The 26,429-nt window shown below is 39.0% G+C and overlaps 2 protein-coding genes across 3 annotated transcripts in view; one reads left to right on the forward strand and one right to left on the reverse strand.

The window, feature by feature from the left end:
• Nucleotides 1–24,731, reverse strand: LOC139750758 (mitochondrial inner membrane protease ATP23 homolog). 2 transcript variants are annotated; one of them, XM_071665472.1, is made up of 7 exons: nucleotides 24,569–24,731; nucleotides 17,492–17,972; nucleotides 16,272–16,411; nucleotides 12,298–12,343; nucleotides 7,381–7,462; nucleotides 4,984–5,208; nucleotides 1–1,111 (listed from the first exon to the last, which is right to left on the reverse strand). In XM_071665472.1, the coding sequence occupies exons 2-7, from the start codon at nucleotides 17,605–17,607 to the stop codon at nucleotides 917–919; spliced, it is 804 nt and encodes a 267-aa protein (XP_071521573.1). In that variant the 5' UTR covers nucleotides 17,608–17,972; nucleotides 24,569–24,731; the 3' UTR covers nucleotides 1–916. The 2 variants fall into 2 exon arrangements, with proteins under 2 accessions (XP_071521573.1, XP_071521574.1); XM_071665473.1 differs by having other exon boundaries at nucleotides 24,557–24,731.
• The window catches only part of LOC139750756 (haloacid dehalogenase-like hydrolase domain-containing 5), a 29,695-nt gene continuing 27,593 nt past the window's right edge, over nucleotides 24,328–26,429 (forward strand). The window contains exon 1 of the mRNA XM_071665466.1: nucleotides 24,328–24,483. Coding sequence (XP_071521567.1) covers nucleotides 24,379–24,483 — 105 coding nt within the window. The 5' untranslated portion in view covers nucleotides 24,328–24,378. The remainder of the gene's footprint in view (nucleotides 24,484–26,429) is intronic.

Raw genomic sequence — 26,429 nt, forward strand, 5'->3', positions numbered from 1 at the left:
TAATCATTCAAAGCACTATATTATTCTACATACATCCAATTACGTTACACATTTTATGGTGCTTTTTGGGTATGATTCACACTACATATACGCATCATTTATATACTTCTTACATATTATATGTATCTTTCATGTATCATACACATGAAGCGTGTGGGGTAAACCATGGAAAGGTCTGTAGGGCCTGGATGTAGATAGGAAGCTGTGGTTTTGTTGCATTACACATAACAGCTAGAGACTGAATATGAACGAATGTGCTCTTTTTGTCAGTTTTCCTGGCACTACCTCGCTGAAGCAGGGGGACATGATGCTCTGTCCTGTGGGGTGGGGTAGCCACAGGGATGGATGAAGGCAAGCATGAATATGTACATGTGTATATATATGTCTATGTGAATCAGCCTCTAGCTGTCATGTATAATGTGTATTTGAGTGGATGAGCCATTCTTTCGTCTGTTTCCTGCTGCTACCTCGCTAACATGGGGAACAGTGATTATGTATAATAAAAAAATTATAATAATGTTTATTTTACAAAGGAAGAATTGTATTCACAAAAGTAATTGAACAAATAATCTTATTTTCAGCAAAAATATAAATACTAATACTATAAAAATTGCTTCTTTTATTCCAAAAATTATTGCAAAAGAGGATGTGTAAATCTAGCATCATGCCAAGATGATGGATGTTAACTACGTCAATCTGAAGGTAATTGAGAGGTGTAATACTTTTCCAGCTGTGGACAGCAGCAGAGGTGGATAACTCATGCAATGACAGAAAACACTGTTATGTCCATTGATGTGCACCACAGTTGCCTATACTCACGTTTATCTGATGAACATGCCTTGCAAAAATTAAGGGTTAATAACAAATACATACAATTATTACACAATTTGTATCTATTTTGTAACTACAGCACAACTTAATCATATCCATAAGCAAAGCGTTCATTATATGCTTTATGCATGTCTGCTGAATTTCTTCTTATCCGTCTACCAACGGGTTCAAGGTCATTGTAACATTTGTCAAAGACTCTGTCAACCACTTCTCTTGCCTCTGTCTTGTCTACTTGTCGTACTGACATCACAGAGTAAACTGCTTTAGTCTTCACACACTCCTGAAAAGATGTGTAAATGAAAGATTACAAACACTTATCATAGAGATCAAAAGAACTAATGCATATACATAAATCTCATTATTTAAATGGTTGCAAGCATAAAATACTCAAACACAAAAATTAAGTTATTCCTCACAATCAAAAGTCAATGAATAAGAGCATTATCATATAAAATCATCTGGGATTCTTTTATCAATTTTATTGTTACTTATACATCTAACTTAAACCTATTTCAAAGTATTTCCATCTTTAGCAGGACCTAACTTTCATTCATTTCTTATTTCCATGCAGAACCCAAATTCAAATACTGCACATTTTGCAGCTTTCACATGCATGCCAGTGGGATTGCTTAGGTAAAATACATTGCCAAGGAGGTCATGATACATTCATCCACATAAATATAAATTACATCTTTCATAACTTTTTAACTGGTGACCACATCTTGTGCTCTCTTATTCAATTTTTTCCATTTTTTTTACAGCTGTATGCCTCGAGTTGTTTTACAGCTGTGGTTTATCAATAAATCAAATACACTGTGTTGGAAAGAGTTAAACTTGCTGTGAGTATACAATAGTCACAAAGGCCTTGAAAAAGTATCTATTTGTCTACACGTTTCCCCTTCGACCTTCCAACATCACCAGAGACTAGTGCTATGGGAAGCTGATTATGGTTTGTTTCTTTGCTGTTTTAAAGTTTAAGTGTGTCTTGTACTGCTAGTACCATACATGTTTGATATAAGAATTTAGGCTGTCTATCAGTGGGTGGAATGTAAACATCTGAGCTATCCCACCACTTCACTGGACTTTCAAGCTTGATGTGTTTCATACTTTCTGAAGACTATTTTGTTAAAATCTGGACCATGATTTTTTGAATTTCTCATGCATACAGGGAAGCATAAGCTTTTGAGCAGCTGCATAAAGGGGGTAATGCTCAAATTCCAGCTTTCCTGTAAATAAAACAGTATCTTGGTGGTGAGAAAATTTGGAGGGAAAAATGTGTTTAACTATAATGCATTTGAAATGATTCAGCCATACATTATTCTTCAACCTTACATTATCATTTGATAAATGTCATCACAGATAACTTTCACTGAGCAGGCTATTTTTACATATCAACCCCATAATATAATCAACAACTAAATGTTCCAGATAATAAGAGTAGGATTCTGTAAACAGAATCCATAAGATGAGAGCACATGCTCACACTAACCCCCACCTTGAGAAAAAAAAAGAAAAGTGATTCATCCCTTTCATCTATCATAAAAAAAATGCCAACAGATGCTTGTTCACAGGGGTTTACTTCTTCATCCCACCATACACTACCCTTTCTGATCTGCCCAACTCCCACCTTTCCCAAGCCATATGCCATCACTGCATCCCTAAATACATCCCATTCCTCATCCACTCCCTTCACATCATTTGCTCTCACCTTTAGCCATTCTACACTCATTCTCTCCTTGTACTTCCTCATACAAGTCTCCTTTCTAAGCTCACTCTCACCACTCTCTTCTCCCCAACATTCTCTCTTCATTTTTGAAAACCTCTACAAATCTTCACCTTCACCTCCACAAGATACTGGTCAGACATACCCTTTCATCACATTTACATCTAAAAGTCTCTCTTTCACACACCTATCAATTAACACGTAATCCAATAATGGCCTTTGACCATCTCTCATACTCACATACGTATACTTACACATATCTCTTTCTACACCAGGTATTCCCAATCACCAGTCATTTTTTAGCGCACAAATCTACAAGCTTTTCACCATTTCCATTCACAACACTCAATACCCCATGTACACCAATTATACCCTCAACTGCCACATTACTCACCTTCGCATTTAAATAACCCATCACTAAAATCGGGTCTCATGCATCAAAGCTGCTGACACACTCACTCAGCTTCAAAAATGGGTAAGTCTGAGGGAATAGTAGTTCCAACAATACTACATGGTTGCAAGGCATGGGCTATAGATAGGGTAGTACAGAGGAGGGTGGATGTGTTGGAAATGAAGTGTTTGAGGACAATATGTAGTGTGAGGTGTTTGATTGAAAGGGTACTAGAGATGCATGAAAATAAAAAGACTGTGGTTGAGAGAGCAGAAGAGGGTGTGTTGAAATAGTCTGAACATATGGAAAGAATGAGTGAGGAAAGATTGACAAAGAGGATATGTGTGTCAGAAGTGATGGGAACAAGGAGAAACAGGAGACCAAATTGGAGGTGGAAGGATGGACTGAAAAAGATTTTGAGCAATTGGGGCCTGAACGTACAGGAGGGTGAAAGCATGCAAGGAACAGAGTGAACTGGAACAATGTGGAATACCGAGGTCGATGTGCTATCAATGGATTGAACCAGGGCATGTGAAGCATCTGGGATAAACCACGGAAAGTTTTAAGGGGTCTCAATGTGGAAAGGGAGCTGTGGTTTCGGCGCATTACACATGACAGCTAGAGACTGAGTGTGAGTGAATGTGGCCTTTGTTGTCTTTTCCTAACACTACCTCGCCCGTGCACGGGGGAAGAGGGGGGTGCTATTTCATGTGTGGCAGGGTGGCGACAGGAATGGATGAAGGCAGCAAGTATGAATATGTACATGTGTATATATGCATATGTCTGTGTATGTATATATATGTATACATTGAAATGTATAGGTATGTATATGTGCGTGTGTGGGCGTTTATGTATATACAAGTGTATGTGGGTGGGTTGGGCCGTTCTTCGTCTGTTTCCTTGTGCTACCTTGCTAATGTGGGAGACAGCGAATAAGTATAATAAATAAATGAATATTTTTTTATTATTTTTATTATTATACTTTGTCGCTGTCTCCCGCGTTTGCGAGGTAGCGCAAGGAAACAGACGAAAGAAATGGCCCAACCCCCCCCATACACATGTATATACATACGTCCACACACGCAAATATACATACCTACACAGCTTTCCATAGTCTACCCCAGACGCCTCACATAAATGAATAATAAACATATATATGTGTGTGTGCATATATGAGTGGATGGGTGATCAAGTTTAATAAAAATAAATATATACTGAAAGTTTTGTGGGGCTTGGATGTGGAAAGGGAGCTGTGATTTTGGTGCATTATACATGACAGCTAGAGACTGAGTGTGAACGAATGTGGCCTTTGTTGTCTTTTCCTAGCGCTACCTTGCACACATGCGGGGGAGGGGGTTGTCATTTTATGTGTGGTGGGGTGGCAATGGGAATGAATAAGAGCAGACAGTATGAATTATGTACATGTGTATATATGTATATGTCTGTGTGAGTATATATATGTATATGTTGAGATGTAGAGGTATGTATATGTGTGTGTGTGGACATGTATGTATATACATGTGTATGTGGGTGGGTTGGGCCATTCTTTCGTATGTTTCCTTGCGCTACCTCGCTAGCGTGGGAGACAGCGACAAAGTTAAAAAAAAAACAATAATCTCCAGGGACAGGGGAGAAGGAATACTGCCCACATATTCACTGCGTGTCGTAAAAGACAAATAAGAAGGGCAGGAGCAGGAGGCTGAAAATCCTCCCTTCCTGTATTACTTTCCAAAGGAAGAAATGGAACAAGGAGCCAAATTAGAATTTTCCCTCTAAGGTTCAGTTATCTATTCTTAATGCTACCTTATTCATGCAGGATATGGCAAGCGTGTATGAAATATATTTTTTTTCTCTCTCCTGTTTAATACACACTTGCATCTCCTTCCTTCACAATGAAATGTCAGAAACAAACAAAAAAATTACTTCATTCACACACACATCCACCCAATAAATAAATAAATAGATTCCACTTTACAAGTCTCACCTCATTAGTATATTCTATTAGAAATGCTGAACACATAACTGTAACAAACATTACCTGGTGAGCTTTAGCAATCCTGAAGGGGGATGCATCCCCCTGGAAAACAGCTGACAGATAGGAACAGTGTGTCAAGTTGGCAGCTCTTATTTCTGTGCATGCTAAATGCTCGATGTTTTTGAAGTCTAATTTATTGCGGCAATAATCAAACATGTGGATCATTTCATGTGACAACACTCCTTGAGTCATGCTTTCTGATCTTGTCACATTTTGACATATAACAATCTAGAAAAATAGAAAAAAATTATTATCAGGTTTAAGTAATGTATGCATTAAAAAGTATAAAGCAATGACCTCAGACATAAACAAAATTGCCACTTACTATGCAAATCAGGTGTGTGTGTGTGTGTGTGTGTGTGTGTGTGTGTGTGTGTGTTACCTATATGAACTATACTAGGTGGGAGTTTTACACTTGTAGGGCCCCATCTCTTGTACATTCTCTACCATCATACAACCTCTTAAATTCAAGCATGCTGTCTACAGTAACCATGTCCTCAGTCACTCTCTCCCATTCATTCACCACTCTTATACAATAAAAGTATTTCTTTATCTAACTATATATATCTCTGATGCCCATTGCCTCCAGGAACTCCCATCAAGGGGGTGGCAAAGGAGTATTTCGTTACATCCTTTTTAACACCTTTCTTACTTAATTTTATGATATGCCCTCTGGTTACTCTATCCCCACATCTCTAAAAGACCTGTCCACCGTTCATGTCACCAAACCATTTTAAACACTTATAGGTTGTGATGAGGTCAACCCTTTCTCTTCTCTCTTCCAAAGTGGGTTACTTTAAAGCCTCTAGTCTCCCTGTAACTTAGTGCTCTTTATTCTGGTAACATCTTTGTTGCCTTCCTCTGAACTATCTCTATTAGCTCTTTGTGCTCCTTTACGTGTGCTGACCAAATCTGAGACAAACATTCTAGTTTTGGCCTTACATGAGATACGAACAGATTCTAAATATTTCCTTATCTATAATCTTGAATGCTATTGATAGATGCCAGCACACAGTTTGATGCCTTAACTATCAATCTATCCATCTATATCTCTGGCACAATTTCCATTCGGAACTCCCATCAAGGGGGTGGCCACAGCAAAGGAGTCTCCACTTATCCCTGTCCTTACATGCCTCCTTTGCATATTCAATTCCATGCATTCTTTCCCCATTTCTCTCATCCGATACTCTTCCAATGTATTTCCCCATGTCACAGGTGGCCTTCCTCTTACATCAACCATTCTAATCACACTATCATACACTCTCCAAGTACACTCCCCATCTTACACTCTTTCCAGATGCCCAAACAACTCAAAGAACTACATTTCACCCATTCCACCACTCCAAAATTCATTCTCTTTGCATTTCCTGCTATGCTAAATCTCTAACACAACCCCTCATTACATTCTTCATAGCATCTAGTCATACCAAAAGCTCCTCTCACATATCTCATTTCTACAGCCTCAATTCTAAACATCTGTAACTCATCTCACGATCATGTTTTGACTGCATAGGTCAGGGTCAGGAGGACTGTATTGTCCCTTAATCCTTTCTTAATTTCCATACTTACACCTCTAACCTTCATTATTCTACTGAGAGACCCAATGACACTTTCACCTTGTAATGCTCTTTCCCATATCTCTCCTTGCATATCACCAAACTTACCTAAGATAGCTTCCAAATTCTTAAATTCTGTCTCCTCTTCCAATTGTGCTCTCCCCATATTCATTACACAGTTTAGTACACTTTCTTCTCTCATTTCATATGGTTTAGCAAAATTCATACTTTCACTCTATTTCTTTTCAAACGTCATTACCATACTTTTACTCGCATTTTACTTCAATTACCTATGCTTTCACACATCATATGTGTGTGTATTTACCTATTTGTTCTGCACAAAGAGGGAGTTTTCACTCATGGGGCCCCGCCTCTTTAACATCCTCTAAAATCATACAACTTTTTAAATTTCTGTTAGTTACAAATTTATGTATGTTGCACATTTGTGATTCACTATCTGTACATTAAAGGGAGAGAGAGCTCTACACTTATGAGGCCCCATCTCTTGTACTTTCTACAAATCAAATATGAGGAAAATATGAATGTTATGGAGAGAACTAATGATATAAGTTTCTGAAAGGTAAACCTTCAAAGGTGGCTATAGCAATGACTTAAAAATGTACTTCCAGCCTGGACGCTGAACTGCGCAAGATGAATAGTATGGACGAACAGACAAATAAATGTAGTAACATGCACTTTGGTTATAATTCTGCAGCAGCCATCTGGCTGCATAGATCAGACACAGCATTCTGCATACAAACAAATATAAAACACTAAACTACCAAGTCTTCCTCCTCTCCATGACAAACTATACCTTTTCTAATCCCAATTTCCATGAGCTTACCTGGTTTAATTCTGAATCATAGCCTCCACTGACAGAAACATCACATACTTCACAGGATACGTGACGTGTGAGATCCACTTCACTGAAAACCACGGATAGAATAAGTTCTTCAGAATCATGGAAAAAAAATTAATTGAAAGTACTTGCTTCACCAGATATATCAACAGGTTTGGTATCTTGTTCAATTGAAGCTCATGCTAACATCCTATTTACTATTTCCCACTTTTTATGAGCTGGTAACCTCCCAGACAAGAAGGGTTAGTTTCATAATGAAATGTGAAAGAGTGGGATGACAGCAGATAATGTTCAAAAACCCTGCAATACAGCAACCTGGAGCTCTTGTCTCTTAAGCTGAGAGTGCATAACTATCATAGTGTGATATAATCAATGCTCAGTTATTTCACCTAATGGTAAAACAAGCCAAATAATGCATTATCTAATCTACATGAGAAAATTCATTAGTGGTGGTTCAGAAAATGCTACCAATCATATCATAGTAAAAACATGAGTTATAACCCTTCTATAAACATATCTTCAATAAACAACAGAGAACTTTCTTACCACTCAGTTCTTCTCACCTAAACACCTGTTCCTAGGTAATTTTCATACCAGTTTGCCATTTCCCACAGATAAAAAGATGATCAGCCTCATTTGTCTGCATTCACTCTCTATCTTTCATGTACAGTGCATTAAAACTTGAGTCCCTATCCAAGCCAAGCACCAAATACCTTTACATGGTTTCCATACAGGAGGGTGAGAGGCATGCAAGGAAAAGAGTGAATTGGAACAATGTAGTGTACCAGGGTCGACGTGCTATCAATGGACTGAGCCAGGGCATGTGAAATGCCTCGAAAAGTCTGTGGGACCTGGATGTGGATAATGGAGCTGTGGTTTCGGTGCATTACACGACAGCTAGAAATTGAGTATGAACGAATGTGGCCTTTTCTGTCTGTTTTCCTGGCACTACCTGGCTGAAGCAGGGGGGTAGAGATGCTGTTGCCTGTGGGGCAGGGGTAGCACCAGGAATAAATGAAGGCAAGCAGGTATGAATATGTACATGTTTATATATATGTATATGTCTATGTGTATCTATATGTATGTATATGTGCATGTATGGGCGTTTATGTATATTTATATATTTTATATTATTATACTTTGTCGCTGTCTCCCGCGTTTGCGAGGTAGCGCAAGGAAACAGACGAAAGAAATGGCCCAACCCCCCCCATACACATGTATATACATACGTCCACACACGCAAATATACATACCTACACAGCTTTCCATGGTTTACCCCAGACGCTTCACATGCCTTGATTCAATCCACTGACAGCACGTCAACCCCGGTATACCACATCGCTCCAATTCACTCTATTCCTTGCCCTCCTTTCACCCTCCTGCATGTTCAGGCCCCGATCCCACAAAATCTTTTTCACTCCATCTTTCCACCTCCAATTTGGTCTCCCTCTTCTCCTTGTTCCCTCCACCTCCGACACATATATCCTCTTGGTCAATCTTTCCTCACTCATTCTCTCCATGTGCCCAAACCACTTCAAAACACCCTCTTCTGCTCTCTCAACCACGCTCTTTTTATTTCCACACATCTCTCTTACCCTTACGTTACTCACTCGATCAAACCACCTCACACCACACATTGTCCTCAAACATCTCATTTCCAGCACATCCATCCTCCTGCGCACCACTCTATCCATAGCCCACGCCTCACAACCATACAACATTGTTGGAACCACTATTCCTTCAAACATACCCATTTTTGCTTTCCGAGATAATGTTCTCGACTTCCACACATTCTTCAAGGCTCCCAGAATTTTCGCCCCCTCCCCAATCCTATGATCCACTTCCGCTTCCATGGTTCCATCCGCTGCCAGATCCAATCCCAGATATCTAAAACACTTCACTTCCTCCAGTTTTTCTCCATTCAAACTCACCTCCCAATTGACTTGACCCTCAACCCTACTGTACCTAATAACCTTGCTCTTATTCACATTTACTCTTAACTTTCTTCTTTCACACGCTTTACCAAACTCAGTCACCAGCTTCTGCAGTTTCTCACATGAATCAGCCACCAGCGCTGTATCATCAGCGAACAACAACTGACTCACTTCCCAAGCTCTCTCATCCCCAACAGACTTCATACTTGCCCCTCTTTCCAAAACTCTTGCATTCACCTCCCTAACAACCCCATCCATAAACAAATTAAACAACCATGGAGACATCACACACCCCTGCCGCAAAGCTACATTCACTGAGAACCAATCACTTTCCTCTCTTCCTACATATATATATATATATATATATAGGGAAGGGAGCAGGGGGCTGGAAATCCTCCCCTCTCATTTTTTTTTAAATTTTCCAAAAGAAGGAACAGAGAAGGGGGCCATATGAGGATATTCCCTCAAAGGCCCAGTCCTCTGTTCTCAACACTACCTCGCTAATGCGGGAAATGGCGAATAGTATGAAAAAAGAAAAAAAAAAAAAAAATATATATATATATATATATATATATATATATATTTTTTTTTTCATACTATTCGCCATTATATATATATATATATATATATATATATATATATATATATCTGGCAGCGGATGGAACCATGGAAGCAGAAGTGGATCATAGGGTGGGGGAGGGGGCGAAAATTCTGGGAGCCTTGAAGAATGTGTGGAAGTCGAGAACATTATCTCGGAAAGCAAAAATGGGTATGTTTGAAGGAATAGTGGTTCCAACAATGTTGTATGGTTGAGAGGCGTTGGCTATGGACAGAGTTGTGCGCAGGAGGATGGATGTGCTGGAAATGAGATGTTTGAGGACAATGTGTGGTGTGAGGTGGTTTGATCGAGTAAGTAACGTAAGGGTAAGAGAGATGTGTGGAAATAAAAAGACCGTGGTTGAGAGAGCAGAAGAGGGTGTTTTGAAATGGTTTGGGCACATGGAGAGAATGAGTGAGGAAAGATTGACCAAGAGGATATATGTGTCGGAGGTGGAGGGAACGAGGAGAAGAGGGAGACCAAATTGGAGGTGGAAAGATGGAGTGAAAAAGATTTTGTGTGATCGGGGCCTGAACATGCAGGAGGGTGAAAGGAGGGCAAAGAATAGAGTGAATTGGAGCAATGTGGTATACCGGGGTTGATGTGCTGTCAGTGGATTGAATCAAGGCATGTGTATGGGGGTGGGTTGGGCCATTTCTTTCGTCTGTTTCCTTGCGCTACCTCGCAAACGCGGGAGACAGTGACAAAGCAAAAAAAAAAAAATATATATATATATATATATATATATATATATATATATATATATATATATATATTTCCATGTGTGGCGAGGTGGCGATGGGAATGAATAAAGGCAGACAGTGTGAATTGTGTGCATGGGTATATATGTATGTGTCTGTGAGTGTATATATATGTGTACATTGAGATGTATAGGTATGTATATTTGAGTGTGTGGACGTGTATGTATATACATTGTGTATGGGGGTGGGTTGAGCCATTTCTTTCGTCCGTTTCCTTGCGCTACCTCGCAAACGTGGGAGACAGCGACAAAGCAAAATAAATAAATAAATAAAATATATTTCTATCCTCCCACACCGTATATTCTTAAGATTTTCCACTAGGCACCTCTATCAATATCAACCCTATCATATGCTATCTCCAGATCCATAAATGTCAAATATAAATTCATCCATTTCTCTAAGTATTTCTTACAGGCATTCTTCATGACAAACACCTGATCTACACATCCTCTACTACTTCTGAAACCACACTGTTTCTCTCTAGTCTATCAATCACTAACCTCCCATACAGCTTACCATGTACACTCAACAAACTAAGACCTCTGTAGTTTGAACACTCACCTTTACCCCCTTGCCTTTAAAAAATGATACTATACATGTATTCTGCCAATTCTAAGGCACCTCTCCATGATCCATAAATACAATGAAAATCCTAATCAACTCATCAACAACACAATCACCCACTTTCTTAATAAATTCAACAACAACACCATCCACTCCAGTGACCTTGCCACATTCACCCTACATAAGGCTTTCACCACTTCTCTCTTCACCAAACCGCTCTCCATGACTCCCACTCACCATACATCCCTACCCAAACACCCTACATCAGCCATTACTGTACTTTTGTTCATATTATCATATTAGCTTTCAATTTTTCCCTTTTACACACTCTCCTAATTTGTTCTCATTATCATATTAGCTTTCATTTTTTCCTTTTACACACTCTCTCAATTTGTTCACATTACCATATTAGCTTTTAATTTCATCCTTTTAAACATTCTCCCAAACTTTGTCAACAGCCTCTGGAGTTTCTTTCTGGTGTTTCCCATGTCATCCTCCAAAACAACTGTCACCAGCCTCTGAAGTTTCTCTTTGGTGTTTCCCATGTCATCTGTAAGCAGCAACTACAGTCCCTCCCAGACCCCATCCTCCAAAACAATACAGACTCATTCCTAGCTCCAAGACCCTAGTATCTACCCCTCACATTACATAAGTACGTGAATAAAAATAAATATACATACATCCCTGGGGATAGGGAAGAAAGAATATTTCCCACGTACTCCCTGCGTGTCGTAGAAGGTGACTAAAAGGAGAGGGAGCGGGGGGCTGGAAATCCTCCCCTCTCATTTCTAATTTTGCAAAAGAAGGAACAGAGAAGGGGGCCAAGTGAGGTTTTCCCTCAAAGGCTCAGTCCTCTGCTCTTAATGCTACCTCACTAACGTGGGAAATGACGAATAGTATGAAAAAAAAATCATTAAACAACAAGCTTTGCCCCCTTTCCAACAATCTATAAGATAATCTATAACAGCAAGTTCCTGATTTATAAAAATGGAATCTTTTGCCTCAATTCCAACAAATTAATAAAAAATATCTTGGTGTTACTTACCAACCAGAAGATTTTAAGGCTGACATCATCAACTTCACAAGCGGACCTGCAAATTGTGTGAGAATGTGTACATTTTCATGAAAGGAAGTGATGAGAACTAACATAAATTTTACAGTCCGTAACAAAAATAGTACAAGGCACAAAATGTCAAATCACAATAGAATCAATACCAGTATAAAATGATATTTCAAGCAAAATGAACCTGTAATGAAATGATGAATATGTTCATTTGTAAATATCAGCTTCTTTGAGAAACTGACAAAGACAATCATACATACTGGAACTAACATAAATTCTTAAGTCAGCAACAAATATATTATGTGGCACAAAAGCTCAAATATCAGAATGGTGTAGATACCAGTCTGAAATGATATTCTTAACCAAAATGAACCTGTAATGAAATAGATGTATATGTTCACTTGGAAAAATCAGCTTCTCTCAGAAATTGACAAGGCCAATCATATGTATCAGAATCACTATAACTTCACTGTGATGCAGTTTAGAGGTTTATGAGCTTATTGTCATTATAAAAGATGCCCATCCATAAATGAAATAAATCAGCTCTGCGCATATCAAAAGAGCTCCTTAGTAAATTACTATATATCTCACAGACAGTACATAAACACATATTTCTCTAAAATTTCAATCAGCGTCATTTAGAGAACCAAATGGTATCATTTTTATCATCACCACCAAAAATATACAACAAATCTACCCTGAATAATACTTTGTCAGAGTACTTGAGCACATACAAACAAATATGATGAATACACAATTATCTGGATTTGATAAACTAAATTCACCAATTACTGAAAAATATCAAGATGGCCCAGAAGCTTCCCAATGATTCTCTAAAATGTAGTACGGTAAATAGATAATATCAAGATCCAATTACAATATCAGACCACTATCCAAATAATATTCAGATATCAGCAAAGTCATCCCTGTTCATCCAGACTCTAAACAAAATGTTTCTGTTGGCCATGTAAACTATGCCTTGTGGCACTTTCTAATGATTTGCTCAGTATAGTTAACTGACAGTTGCTGGTGAGTAGACTGGCAGATAAGCTTCCTTTCCACAGTAGAATTCTGTCCTATCTGTACTGAAGCAGTACACCTAATGTCTTGCAGTGAGAAGTACTTATGTAAATGATAAGCTTTTCAATATTTACCTTTTTACAACCTACAACATTATAGTAATAAAATTTCATAATAACAAAATCAGAAGAAAGCAAGAAGAAAAACACTTAGCTACAACAATTCTGATAAAAGTAAATGTGGTAATGCTGACAAAGAATATAATCAGAGGAAAAACAGTATACAAGACATTATAAATACATGACTAAGTACCAAAGATTTTTGCCTAATGAACCAGGCACCAATAATGACATAAAAGAGAACAGGTACAAACCAGGTAGTAGACAGATAGACTTAAACCAAGAGAGTGGAAATCAGGAAAACACCACTTGTACAGATATGGAAGGGAATGAAACAGAAAGAACATGAGAACCAGGAGAAACAGAGAACAGAAATAGTAATGTAAAGGTTGAGACATTTAAAAGGAATGCAAACTGAGCAGAGCCCAAGTTACTGTGGGAACATGAAATCTGGCAGGTCAGGGAGAGTGATTATATAGGGAACAGCATAGATATCAGCATAACAAAAATGTCTAAGCTTCCTTAGAGAGGGTAAATACTACCTCAGGGAAAGGGTCAGATTCTACCACTGAGGCAGGTGCAAATTATTGTTCAGTAAAAGGTAAGGCTTTGAAATTCCTGTCAAGCTCGCCAATCAAAAGGATAGAAATGAAGAGGGGGAAGAACAGCAAGAGGTTAGTATTCTTGACCATAATGCATTCATGTGCCTCCCAGGGTTGAACACATAGGTTTGAATCCTGGTTAAAGCAATCAGTCCATCGTCAACCTAACTGTTCATCCACCCCTAGAGGATGGTCGATAAAATGGGTACCTGGCTCAAGCTAGGGTATATATATCATCATTATCATACTTTGTCGCTGTCTCCCGCGTTAGCAAGGTAGCACAAGGAAACAGATGAAAGAATGGCCCAACCCACCCACATACACGCCCACACACGCACATGTACATACCTATACATTTCAACATATACATACATATACATATATACACATGTACATATTCATACTTGCTGCCTTCATCCATTCCCGTTGCCATCCTGCCACACATGAAAAGGCATCCCCCTCCCCCTCATGCGTGCACAAGGTAGCGCTAGGAAAAGACAACAAAGGCTACATTCATTCACACTCAGTCTCTAGCTGTCATGTGTAATGCACTGAAACCACAGCTCCCTTTCCACATCCAGGCCCCACAAAACTTTCCATGGTTTACCCGACACTTCACATGCCCTGGTTCAATCCACTCAAAGCATATCAACCACAGTATACCACATCATTCCAATTCACTCTATTTCTTGCACGCCTTTCACCCTCCTGTATGTTCAGGCCACAATCACTCAAAATCTTTTTCACTCCATCCTTCCACCTACAATTTGGTCTTACACTTGATTGCCATTTCCTCCATCAGTGAGGTGGCACTAGGAAACAGACAAAGAAAGACCCATCCACTCATATACACACATATGTGTATACATACATACCTATACATATACATATCAACATATACATATATACATACATATACACAAACATCTACATATATACACATGCACATATTCATACTTGCTTGCCTTCATCCATTCTGGTGCTACCCCATCCCACAGGAAACAGCATTGCTACCCCTTGCTTCAGCAAGGCACCACCAGGAAAACATAAAAAAGGCCATATTTGCTCACACTCAGTCTCTAGCTGTCATGTGTAATGCACCGAAACCACAGCTCCCTATCTCCATCCAGGCCCCACAGACCTTTCCATGGTATACTCCAGATGTTTCACATGCCATTGTCCAGTCCAATGACAGCACATCGCCCCGGTATACCACATCGTTCCAATTCACTCTATTCCTTGCACGCCTCTCACCCTCCTGTAGTTTTGGCCCTAATCACTCAAAATCTTTTTCACTCCAGCCTTCCCCCCCCTCCAATTTGGTCTTCCGCTTCTCCTTGTTCCCTCCACCTCTGACACATATATCCTCTTTGTCAATCTTTCCTTGCTCATTCTCTCCATATGTTCAAACCATTTCAACACACCCTCTTCTGCTCTCTCAACCACACTCTTTTTATTTCCACACATCTCTCTTACCCTTTCACTACTTACTCGATCAAACACCTCATATCACATATTATCCTCAAACATTTCATTTCCAACACATCCACCCTCCTCTGTACAACCCTATCTATAGCCCATGCTTTGCATCCATATAATATTGTTGGAACTACTATTCCTTCAAACATATCCATTTTTGCTCTCTGAGATAACGCAATCTCCTTCCATTGTTCCATTCACTGCCAAGTCCACTCCCAGATATCTAAAACACTTAACCTCAATTTTTCTCCATTTAAACTTACATCCCAATTAACTTGTCCCTCAACCCTACTGAACTTACTGTACTTTATATCAAAATAACATTTACAAAGGAACATGTTCTATACAGTACTGTATGTCAATTCATTATGTCTGTTACCTTATAAAAAAATCACGATGTATGATTTTGTACAGTGTACGCGAGGTAGGTATGTTAAGAAAGGGATAAATGGAGACTCTTTTACCTTGGCCACCCCCCTTTATAGAAGTTCCCAGAGAGAACAGGCATGAGACATAAAGAGATAAATGTAGAGAGATAAAACTCATTACTGAAAAAATTCTCGAGTTAGATTCCAAGGAATTTAGATAGTTTTTTAGATGGTTCTAATGGAAAAAATGGATTTGCTCAAAATCATGACTTAGTGTAACCCCCTCTCAAGAGTGCAACATCAACCCCTGAAAATCTGTTTAATATTAAAAAGCTATGTGAAAACCATATATCTTAACAGGTACTCACTTTTTTGTGTACATTTCCAAACATTCTGCTCACATTTGTATTTATCCCTATTCTCCCTTCCTTCTCCTAAAAGAGCAATCTTGGTTAAAGATGGCTTATACTTGCCTCCTCTTCGCTCTGGGTACAGGTCAAATCCCCATCTGCAATCCAGTATTAGTACTAATTTAATATAATGCAGACAGCATGCAAATTTTTTCCCAAAGTCAAACAATTATGCACACTATTACAACATAAAGGCCTATAACACATCTGTTGTACATCCACATTCTGTTGTCACTCTTTTATTTCCACTAACAATCTTGCAGTATTCACTTCACGCTTTCTTTCTCATCCCTGGTTATGCAAAATCAAATAGCATTCAATTCTTTCCATTTCATTTTTTCTGTTTTGCAACATCTACTCTATTCTTTCAACTGCATTTCCAGTCTTGTGGCATCAACTCTTATTCTTTTTCAGTTCATCTCGTTGCATTCAATTACCTCATTTCTTGAACTCCAGTAACATTTACAAGGACTGTCTCAATTAATGGAGACTCTTTTACCATGGCCATCCTCTTGAGGTAGCTCCCAGAGGGAACGGGCATCAGAGATATAGGTTGATAGATAGGATCAAATGCAACCAACCACCCAGTCCACTCATACATACCTATGATTTACGGGTTGTTTACTAAATACAACAAACTCTTCCACATCACTATAGTAGTGTACTTCTTAATCCTTTTCTAAACAAAGATTGTTCATTAAACACAAATAAAGGTATGATCATGTAATCTCTTCACCAATACAACTACATAGCATACATTCATGCAAAATTCCTGACATCATCATGTGGAATACCTTTCATCTTCAACTGCTCTAATATTGAACCTGTAAACTCTTTCACATCCAAACTCTTCTCCTTATATATTTAAACGTACTACTGCATTATCAGTTTTAACAAAATCATTCTTCTCACTTCTCTTCAATGATCCACCTAACTCTAGCTTCTGTACCACACATAACTTATCCATTTACCTATATTCCTTCTATTTCTGACTTAATAGTATACATGGAATCAATGAAAGAAGCTAAATAAAGCTTCTGTTAATCAAAGGTTAGCTCCATGGCAGCTCCAGATTACTGCACACCAGACATGATAACAACCCAACCAGCCTCCATAATTTACCGTCCCTCGTCATATACAACGAAGTGATGAAAAACGTTTAATGAACAAGAACGTACTTTTCATCCCCGTTGGTAGGAGGAGAGGTACCTCCCTCTTCCCTAGGAGGAGAGGTCACTCCCTCTTCACTACGAGGAGGGTCCTGGCCCGGGGCCTCGCCCGCATCTGCGTTCATTACTCCCGCACCACAAGAAACACCTTCCTCTATACGCTTATACGCTTGAGGCTTGCGTACACGTCATGCTCTGTCGAGCAACACCTGCGTACACCTGCTTCTGCCCGGTGAGCAAACACCCGGCACCAGCAGATGTTATGGTTCAGATCTTGTTTTGACTGGTTCCGCTCGTGTTATTGTTGTTGTTACACGGATCTTCATTTGATCAGATTCCTGTCATGGTGGTGCTCGGATTCCTTCTGCACGTGGCTACCCGCGAATGACATCGGGGTCATCATCGCCAGTGGACGGAAAGGAGTATAACAGTCTCTGCAGGGAATTTCTTGTTCCGAAGTTTATTTCCATGCTCCTGCGTGGGGTGCAACCTTTTAAAAGGAAAAAGAAAGAGCTCTGCAACATGGTCCTAAGGGCGTATTAATAATAATACTAATAATGATAATATAATTATATAATATAATTATAATATAATAATATATGAATAATGATAATAATAATAATAATAATAATAATAATAATAATAATAATAATAATAATAATAATAATAAATGTTTTGACGTTATTCTTGCCCTCAGTCTAGGTACAAATGTTTCTAGTGACTTACATAACTGTACCAAGTGGATGTACCACTGTACTGAAAATGACCGATACATTCATGATTTCTAGATAAGCTGAAGTCCTCCCGATACAAGCACTGAGTTTCAGAGTTCATATTGGCATCAGTATTGTTTTAGAACTCTTACGGTGATTCATAGATCAAGTTTTATGGCTCATTTATATATATATATATATATATATATATATATATATATATATATATATATATATATATATATATATATTTACATACTTATTCGCCATTTCCCTCGTTAGCGAGGTAGCGTCAAGAACAGAGGACTGAGCCCCAGAGGGAAAACTCCTCACTTGGCCCCCTTCTCTGCTCCTTCTTTTGGAAAAGTATAAACTGAAGGGAAGGATTTCCAGCCCCCCGGCTCCCACCTTTTAGTCGCCTTCTACGACACGCAGGGAATACGTGGGAAGTATTCTTTTTCCCCATCCCCAGGGATATTACAAGATCACCTCCCGTACATATTTTCTAAGAATTGTAGCTTCAGGACCTTTGACCTTTCTTCATAACTTTTTTTTATTGTTGTTGCCCGACACGTTTGGACATTTTCCAAGTCAGTGATAATTTGCTTGTACTAAGATGACGACCCAAGCTTGAAGCAGTATTCAAGGACTAGTTGTATATAAGTATGAAACTGTATCATGAGCTTCTCTATCTAGCTGAAGGTTTTCCCTTAAACCTCATATCACTGGTCGCTTCCAGGAAAGTTTGATACAATGCTTTTGTAGTTTCATGTCATTATCTATCTACAATTTAACGTCCTCCTCTATAACTTTATCTAGCGTTCTCGTATAATGTCCTGCAATCCTCAGGCATTTGCATATTTTCAGTTACTTGGCCAGAGTAACTTTTGCATTGCATCTCCGAAATCTGGTGAAGTTTAATGCCTTGGCAAAACCCAGTTTCCACCTATCTTTCTGTCGGAAATTCCCTGCAACTTTCCTCTCTCCTTTGACGAGTCTGTAATCCTACCTCTTGACTCAGCATACATATTTATTACTAATTGTAACATCCACACTGTTTTGGAAACCCCACTTTTAGGAAATGGCTAAGTCTATCTCTAAAATACTGGGAGTCCTGATTAGATGTCGAAATTTCTCCCGAACAATTGCTCCGTTTATACAACGGGTTGATCCGTTCTTTGGAGTACTGGTCTCACATCTTGGATGTGGTTTTCTAGCCCTGCATCCATATTTGACAGGGTTGAGTCGATAGCGGTCCAACTTACTAACTCTTCCAGGCTAACTTTAAAACTTGACCCATTTCCACTACGTCGCAATGTTTATTCACTTTTCCTCTTCTATTCGTATTACTTTGTTTTTTTTTATGCTGCCGGGATCTGGTTGCATAGGTACCCCACCATTAGCTACACTACGCAATACCAGGCAAACTGCTGCGTCACATGACCGTGTGACCGTTGGCAACTCATGAGCAATCCGTCTTGATAACAGTTTTTTTTTTTTGCCTGGCCTCAACGCCCTGCAACTATCTTCCCTCTTATGTCTTCACCCCTTTATAAAAGATTTCTTTTTTTTCATTTCCTCCAATTTCGTAAATACCTTTCCTTGTCTCTTCTTTTTCCCCTTTTATTAACCTTTTTATATTTCAGTTAAGGCACGCCGAGCGCATACACGCACGACCTGTGTAAGTACTGGTAAGTACTGCTGTTACTAACAAGAGTCCTAGCCAAGCACAGTCTTAGCGTATCTTTACACACACACACACACACACACACACACACGCGCGCGCGCGCGCGCGCGCAGAGAGAGAGAGAGAGAGAGACGAACTAAAGCATCTCGCGCGCACACACACTCTAGATCCCACGTATAATACGCTGGAAGTAGATTATACCCTCCATACGTTTGCTACCCCTTTCCCGCAGACGACGTCAGGTCACTTATAACAATTTGCAGCTGGTAAGTCACTGCAGCTTAGCGAGTTATCCTATTTTGACTCTCTCTCTCTTCATATATATATATATATATATATATATATATATATATATATATATATATATATTATCCCTGGGGATAGGGGAGAAAGAATACTTCCCACGTATTCCCTGCGTGTCGTAGAAGGCGACTAAAAGGGAAGGGAGCGGGGGGCTGGAAATCCTCCCCTCTCGTTTTTTTTTTTTTTTTTTTTTTTTTTTTTTTTTCCAAAAGAAGGAACAGAGAAGAGGTCCAGGTGAGGATATTCCCTCAAAGGCCCAGTCCTCTGTTCTTAACGCTACCTCGCTATCGCGGGAAATAGCGAATAGTATGAAAAAAAAAAAAAAAAAAAAAAAAAAAAATATATATATATATATATATATATATATATATATATATATATATATATATATATATATATCTTTTTTCTTTCAAACTATTCGCCATTTCCCGCATTAGCGAGGTAGCGTTAAGAACAGAGGACTGGGCCTTTGAGGGAATACCCTCATCTGGCCCAATTCTCTGTTCCTTCTTTTGGAAAATTAAAAAAAAAAACGAGAGGGGAGGATTTCCAGCCCCCCGCTCCCTCCCCTTTTAGTCGCCTTCTACGACACGCAGGGAATACGTGGGAAGTACTCTTAATCCCCTATCCCCAGGGATAATATATATATATATTATGTGAATAAGAGCAAGGTTATTAGGTACAGTAGGGTTGAGGGTCAAGTCAATTGGGAGGTGAGTTTGAATGGAGAAAAACTGGAGGAAGTGAAGTGTTTTAGATATCTGGGAGTGGATCTGTCAGCGGATGGAACCATGGAAGCGGAAGTAGATCATAGGGTGGGGGAGGGGGCGAAAATTTTGGGAGCCTTGAAAAATGTGTGGAAGTCGAGAACATTATCCCGGAAAGCAAAAATGGGTATGTTTGAAGGAATAGTAGTTCCAACAATGTTGTATGGTTGCGAGGCGTGGGCTATGGATAGAGTTGTGCGCAGGAGGATGGATGTGCTGGAAATGAGATGTTTGAGGACAATGTGTGGTGTGAGGTGGTTTGATCGAGTAAGTAACGTAAGGGTAAGAGAGATGTGTGGAAATAAAAAGAGCGTGGTTGAGAGAGCAGAAGAGGGTGTTTTGAAATGGTTTGGGCACATGGAGAGAATGAGTGAGGAAAGATTGACCAAGAGGATATATGTGTCGGAGGTGGAGGGAACGAGGAGAAGAGGGAGACCAAATTGGAGGTGGAAAGATGGAGTGAAAAGGATTTTGTGTGATCGGGGCCTGAACATGCAGGAGGGTGAAAGGAGGGCAAGGAATAGAGTGAATTGGAGCGATGTGGTATACAGGGGTTGACGTGCTGTCAGTGGATTGAATCAAGGCATGTGAAGCGTCCGGGGTAAACCATGGAAAGCTGTGTAGGTATGTATATTTGCGTGTGTGGACGTGTGTATGTACATGTGTATGGGGGGGGTTGGGCCATTTCTTTCGTCTGTTTCCTTGCGCTACCTCGCAAACGCGGGAGACAGCGACAAAGTATAAAAAAAAAAAAAAAAAAAAAAATATATATATATATATATATATATATATATATATATATATATATATATATATATATATGTGTGTGTGTGTGTGTGTGTGTGTGTGTGTGTGTGTGTAAAACCACAGGAAAATAAAACACGTGTTCCCAAGTGCACTTTCGCGAAATGATCACATCGTCGGGGGGGGGGGGGGGGGGGGGGGGATAAGGGAATGAGATAGAAGATTTTTCAGTCGGTTGGCATACAAGGAAGAGACGTAGCTAAGACACCATATTTGTTTACCAATGTCCTCTTGACTGAGTCTCTTCCTTGTATATCAACTGACTATTCTACGTCTTCTATCTCCTTGTATCTCCCCTGACGATGTGATCATTACACGAAAGTGCACTTAGGAACTTATTGTGTATTTTTTTTCCTTGTGGTTCTATGCATATACTAGATCACTCGCACCACTGACTTATTGCCATATATGTGTGGGTGCGTGTGCATTTTCGAGTGATAATATTTTGTTTGATTTCTTTATTCTTTTCATATTCAGTTCAAGTGAGATGATACCTTATTTTTTCATTTTGAAATCAAGGTAAACCGTTTGAAGTAAAATGACTTTAAAGTAACGACTGTTTGTTAACCAGAATTTTCAAATGATGTAAAAAGTTTCTTATCAAAACGCTGAATTTTATGACTGATTTCTATATTCCACTTTCTAAGATCCTTAAATCTAACTAAAATGCTATATAGCCTTCCACTTGGAAAATTTGAAGTTTACAATATTTGTGATTCCTTTTAAGTGTTCATCTTTGTTTTTATAACGGTGAACCATTCTATCTTTTCAGACAATTTTTGATCAGCCTGTCAAGGGTCATGGGTAATGGACATAGTTAATAAAACTGTTGGCAATGTGTGTGTGTGTGTGTGTGTGTGTGTGTGTGTGTGAGAAGATCGATCTAGACAGCTTGGCACAGGTTCTTGTCAATGACAGCCCACACCTGCTTGTGTGGGTGCTCTTGACGTAGTTGTGTACGCTGATTTCGAGAATGCAATCCGTTTTCTTGTATCACTTCTACTATTGTTCCATGATTAGATGGAAGCTATATTGTTGCGTCTGGCCCTAATGGCCTTCATGGCTAAAGGCATTCTCCGGGTTGGAGGTGCCAAAAAAGTGTTTAAGCATGTGTGTACCATCACAAATGTAATCAAGGTATACCAATTGTACTTTCGGTGTCCTCTTGGGGGATTAGGACAGAAAATGGGAACCATATGTCATCTGTACATCTTGTTCAAGTGGACTGAGAGGCTGGCGAAACGAGAGAGAGAGAGAGAGAGAGAGAGAGAGAGAGAGAGAGAGAGAGAGAGAGAGAGAGAGAGAGAGAGAGAGAGAGAGAGAGAGAGAGAGCAATGCCCCTTTGCAGTTCTCATGATACTGAAGGAGCGGAAGCATCATGTCACAGGAATTACTGCAAGGTCACTGTCACTGGGTTCTCTGCCAAGAACAAGCACAAGATGGCCTACCTTAGCCTAGCGCTTGGCAATACGACCAGTGCCGTACAACAATGACGACCTTCCCATTCCACTGACCACCGGAGGACGGCATCGGAAGTTACAAAGATGAAGAAAAGTAATGGTGAGGGAAGCTGCTGCTGTATTGGCAGAAACGGGAACGGATGCAGCGTTTGTACCTGACGACGACGAACTAAAATATTTTCAAGGAGAACTGAATGATTTGGTCCGAGATTTGGCAATGCCGAACGATATAGCTGAACTTCTTGCTAGCATCTCGTCTAAAAGAAAAATGTCTGCTCAGGAGGGACGTTCCCATAACTTATTTCAAGAAAAGGAGTCAGACTCTTACTTCTCATTTTCCCGTAGATGGGCCGCTCTGTTATTGCAACAACATCGAAGCACTCTTCCACTGCTAGTCCAAATAGCATGATCCCTCTCAATGGCGCTTGTTCATCGACTCGGTCTGAAAGCGATGCTGTTCCACAATGGGAACGAGAAGTCCTACGTTCCTGTAGGGCATTAATTGTTTGCATGACGGTTCGTAAAGTTAACCGCTATACCACAGGGGGTACATACTGCTTCCTTAAATACATAGTGATGAAAGCCATAACGCCAATACAGTTAGGTCAACAAAAGACGTCAATTCCTAAACTAAATTTACCGACAGACTTAAAGCTATATTTATATCATTCCCAAGCTGCTTATTTGTCTTTGCTGTCAGTCTATACGAGTTTATAGTAATCATTTAGAGTAACTTTTGCAAGACATTTATATTCATCACCATAACTTACTGATCTAATGTTAAATACTCGTTTTTGATTTACTGAACTTACAGAAAAACGAATTGTGAAAATAGAACACAAGAAAGTCTTATGATCATTTCAGATATCCTGTATTGACTTTAACCATAAAGTATTCATGAAAATGAATGTAACCGTAAGGTGATAATACTTTTCCGTACATACTTTGTAAAGTTTAATGAATACATTAAAGATAGTTCGGCTGAAAATAAATTTTTCCAAGATCTCAATTACATTCCTATTGGCCATTCGGACCTTGACGTCGGATGGCACCAGGGGCTTGGCCAATCACAGGACAAGTTCAAGACTGCTTCTCCACGTTCGTATAAGCGGGTGCCGCTGCCAGACGAACGAGGTCGAAGACGCTGCCGCCGCAGGGAGTAATGTCTTCGTCCAGAGGACTTTTGTTATTGAGAAAAACCGACAGAATTCAGTATCCGTTTGTGCAACTATGTCGCAGGGACATAGGCAAAAGGCTATACAGTCAAGTGAGTACACTGATCCCCTTACTTTTTGTTGGTTTTTATAAAAAATAGATTTAAATTTTAACCAGCCACTGACCTCACTTAATACCTTTTTATGATGATTGATGAGTTAAAACATCTTGGGTTGCATGCCGCAATATCATCTCATGATTCCATGTGATATTTGGAGTTGTATAGGAGCCAGTCGCTTAAATATGAGAGTGATTCATCGCTGGCGGTGCACAATGAACGACAGTGTTTACGTCGTCGTCAGCTGTGGGAACATTCCATAAGTATCATATATATTTCTCAGTCTAGAGAACCAAGTTGAAAATATCATCTCATGAATGCACGTGACAAATAGATTGATGTGGAAATATGAAGAAAGATTCTACATTTGTCACATCTCATATAAAAAAAAAATGTTCGAACACTCCAGAATGGCTACCAATCAGCTGATGGTCTTGCGACAAATTTATAGACTTCCTTGACACACATATAAACATATAACCTTCATTCTCATCGTGAAGAAGATCTTATAATTCTTTTGATAAATGTACAAATTAATCTACATAGAGTTTAATTTCGTTACGGTAGTATGAAAATTCCAAGTTAAGGTCACCTTCGAACGTGTACAGTGTTACGTAATAATATCCTTTATGTTCTCCACCGCGTTAGGGTTTTTTTTTTCATATGATGTATTTTATTGTTTCCCCATGGATTATCTTCATTATAATTGATGTTTGTTGCTAGTTGCAAAAATAGAGCTGTCACTATTATGATGATGTAAGAAGGGGTTGTCATTGATCTAGGTCATGGCCAAAGTCAAGAAATAGCCTCGACTTCATGGTTAATGACATCTGACCTAAATGGCAGAAACCTTGATAGATTATCTCTGTATCTATGAAGTAAAACTACTTTTGGACCTCGATTTTATTTGATAATGGTAATGGATAGGGAACGGGGAAAAATGTTCGTGAACAATGAGTATGACACAATGCATTTTATTTCAGATATTCATTGAGGCGATTGTAATGAGGTTTCTTAATATTAGAATACTAGGTAAATGAAAGGCTTATGTAACCTTAGTTTGGTGGAGCATTCTTGGAAGTTAACACAATTTATGGAAACCACCAAACCTAGTTTATGGAAACCTTACTTCACGTTACCAGATAGTCGTGACTTTATATATATATATATATATATATATATATATATATATATATATATATATATATATATATATATGTGTGTGTGTGTGTGTGTGTGTGTGTGTCTAGATGCTTGTTTTATTAATAAGTGACAAAAATTTTGATTTAAGAGGATTCAGAGACAGCAATAAGTGTAAATTGAAATATTTATCGTCTAAGGATACCTTAATCACCTCAAGGTAAAACATTATTTGGAATGAAGGTCAACAGCTGAAGTAAATCCAGAAATTGGAGAAGAGTGCCATAAGGATCTGCAACCAAGGAGAAAAACTCGTAGGCTGAAATGATAGATCCTTGTGCAGACCTACAGATCTCAGACTGTGAAAGTAGAAATTGATTTACGGAAGATGAACACATTAGCTCAGTGCTTCAACAATTTCATTAGGGAAGGCAAGGATTAAATCTCTGGGATAGAGAACACTCGGATGGAGAACAAAGAAATCAAATATCAAATGGAAGTTATAACAATTGACAGAATTGTGTTACAGTAAAGAGCTGAAAATAGATCTAATCTCTTGGCCTAGGTGAACACCAAATATTTCAAAAGGAGGCAGCAGATTCCAAAGCTAATCCATTGGCAGAGTTGTTTGAGCAATCACTGAGGAATGGGAAAGTACCAGAGGGTCAGTAAATTGCAAATATTTGTACCATAAACAAGAAAGGTGATGATAATTGTCAAGTGGGGAAACATCAAGCACTGTGGCTAACCTTTGTGGTTTATAGAATCCTTGAAATCTTTATCATAGAACATTCTGAAGT

The sequence above is a fragment of the Panulirus ornatus genome, chromosome 10 (assembly GCF_036320965.1).
Source record: "Panulirus ornatus isolate Po-2019 chromosome 10, ASM3632096v1, whole genome shotgun sequence".
Lineage (NCBI taxonomy): Eukaryota > Metazoa > Arthropoda > Malacostraca > Decapoda > Palinuridae > Panulirus > Panulirus ornatus.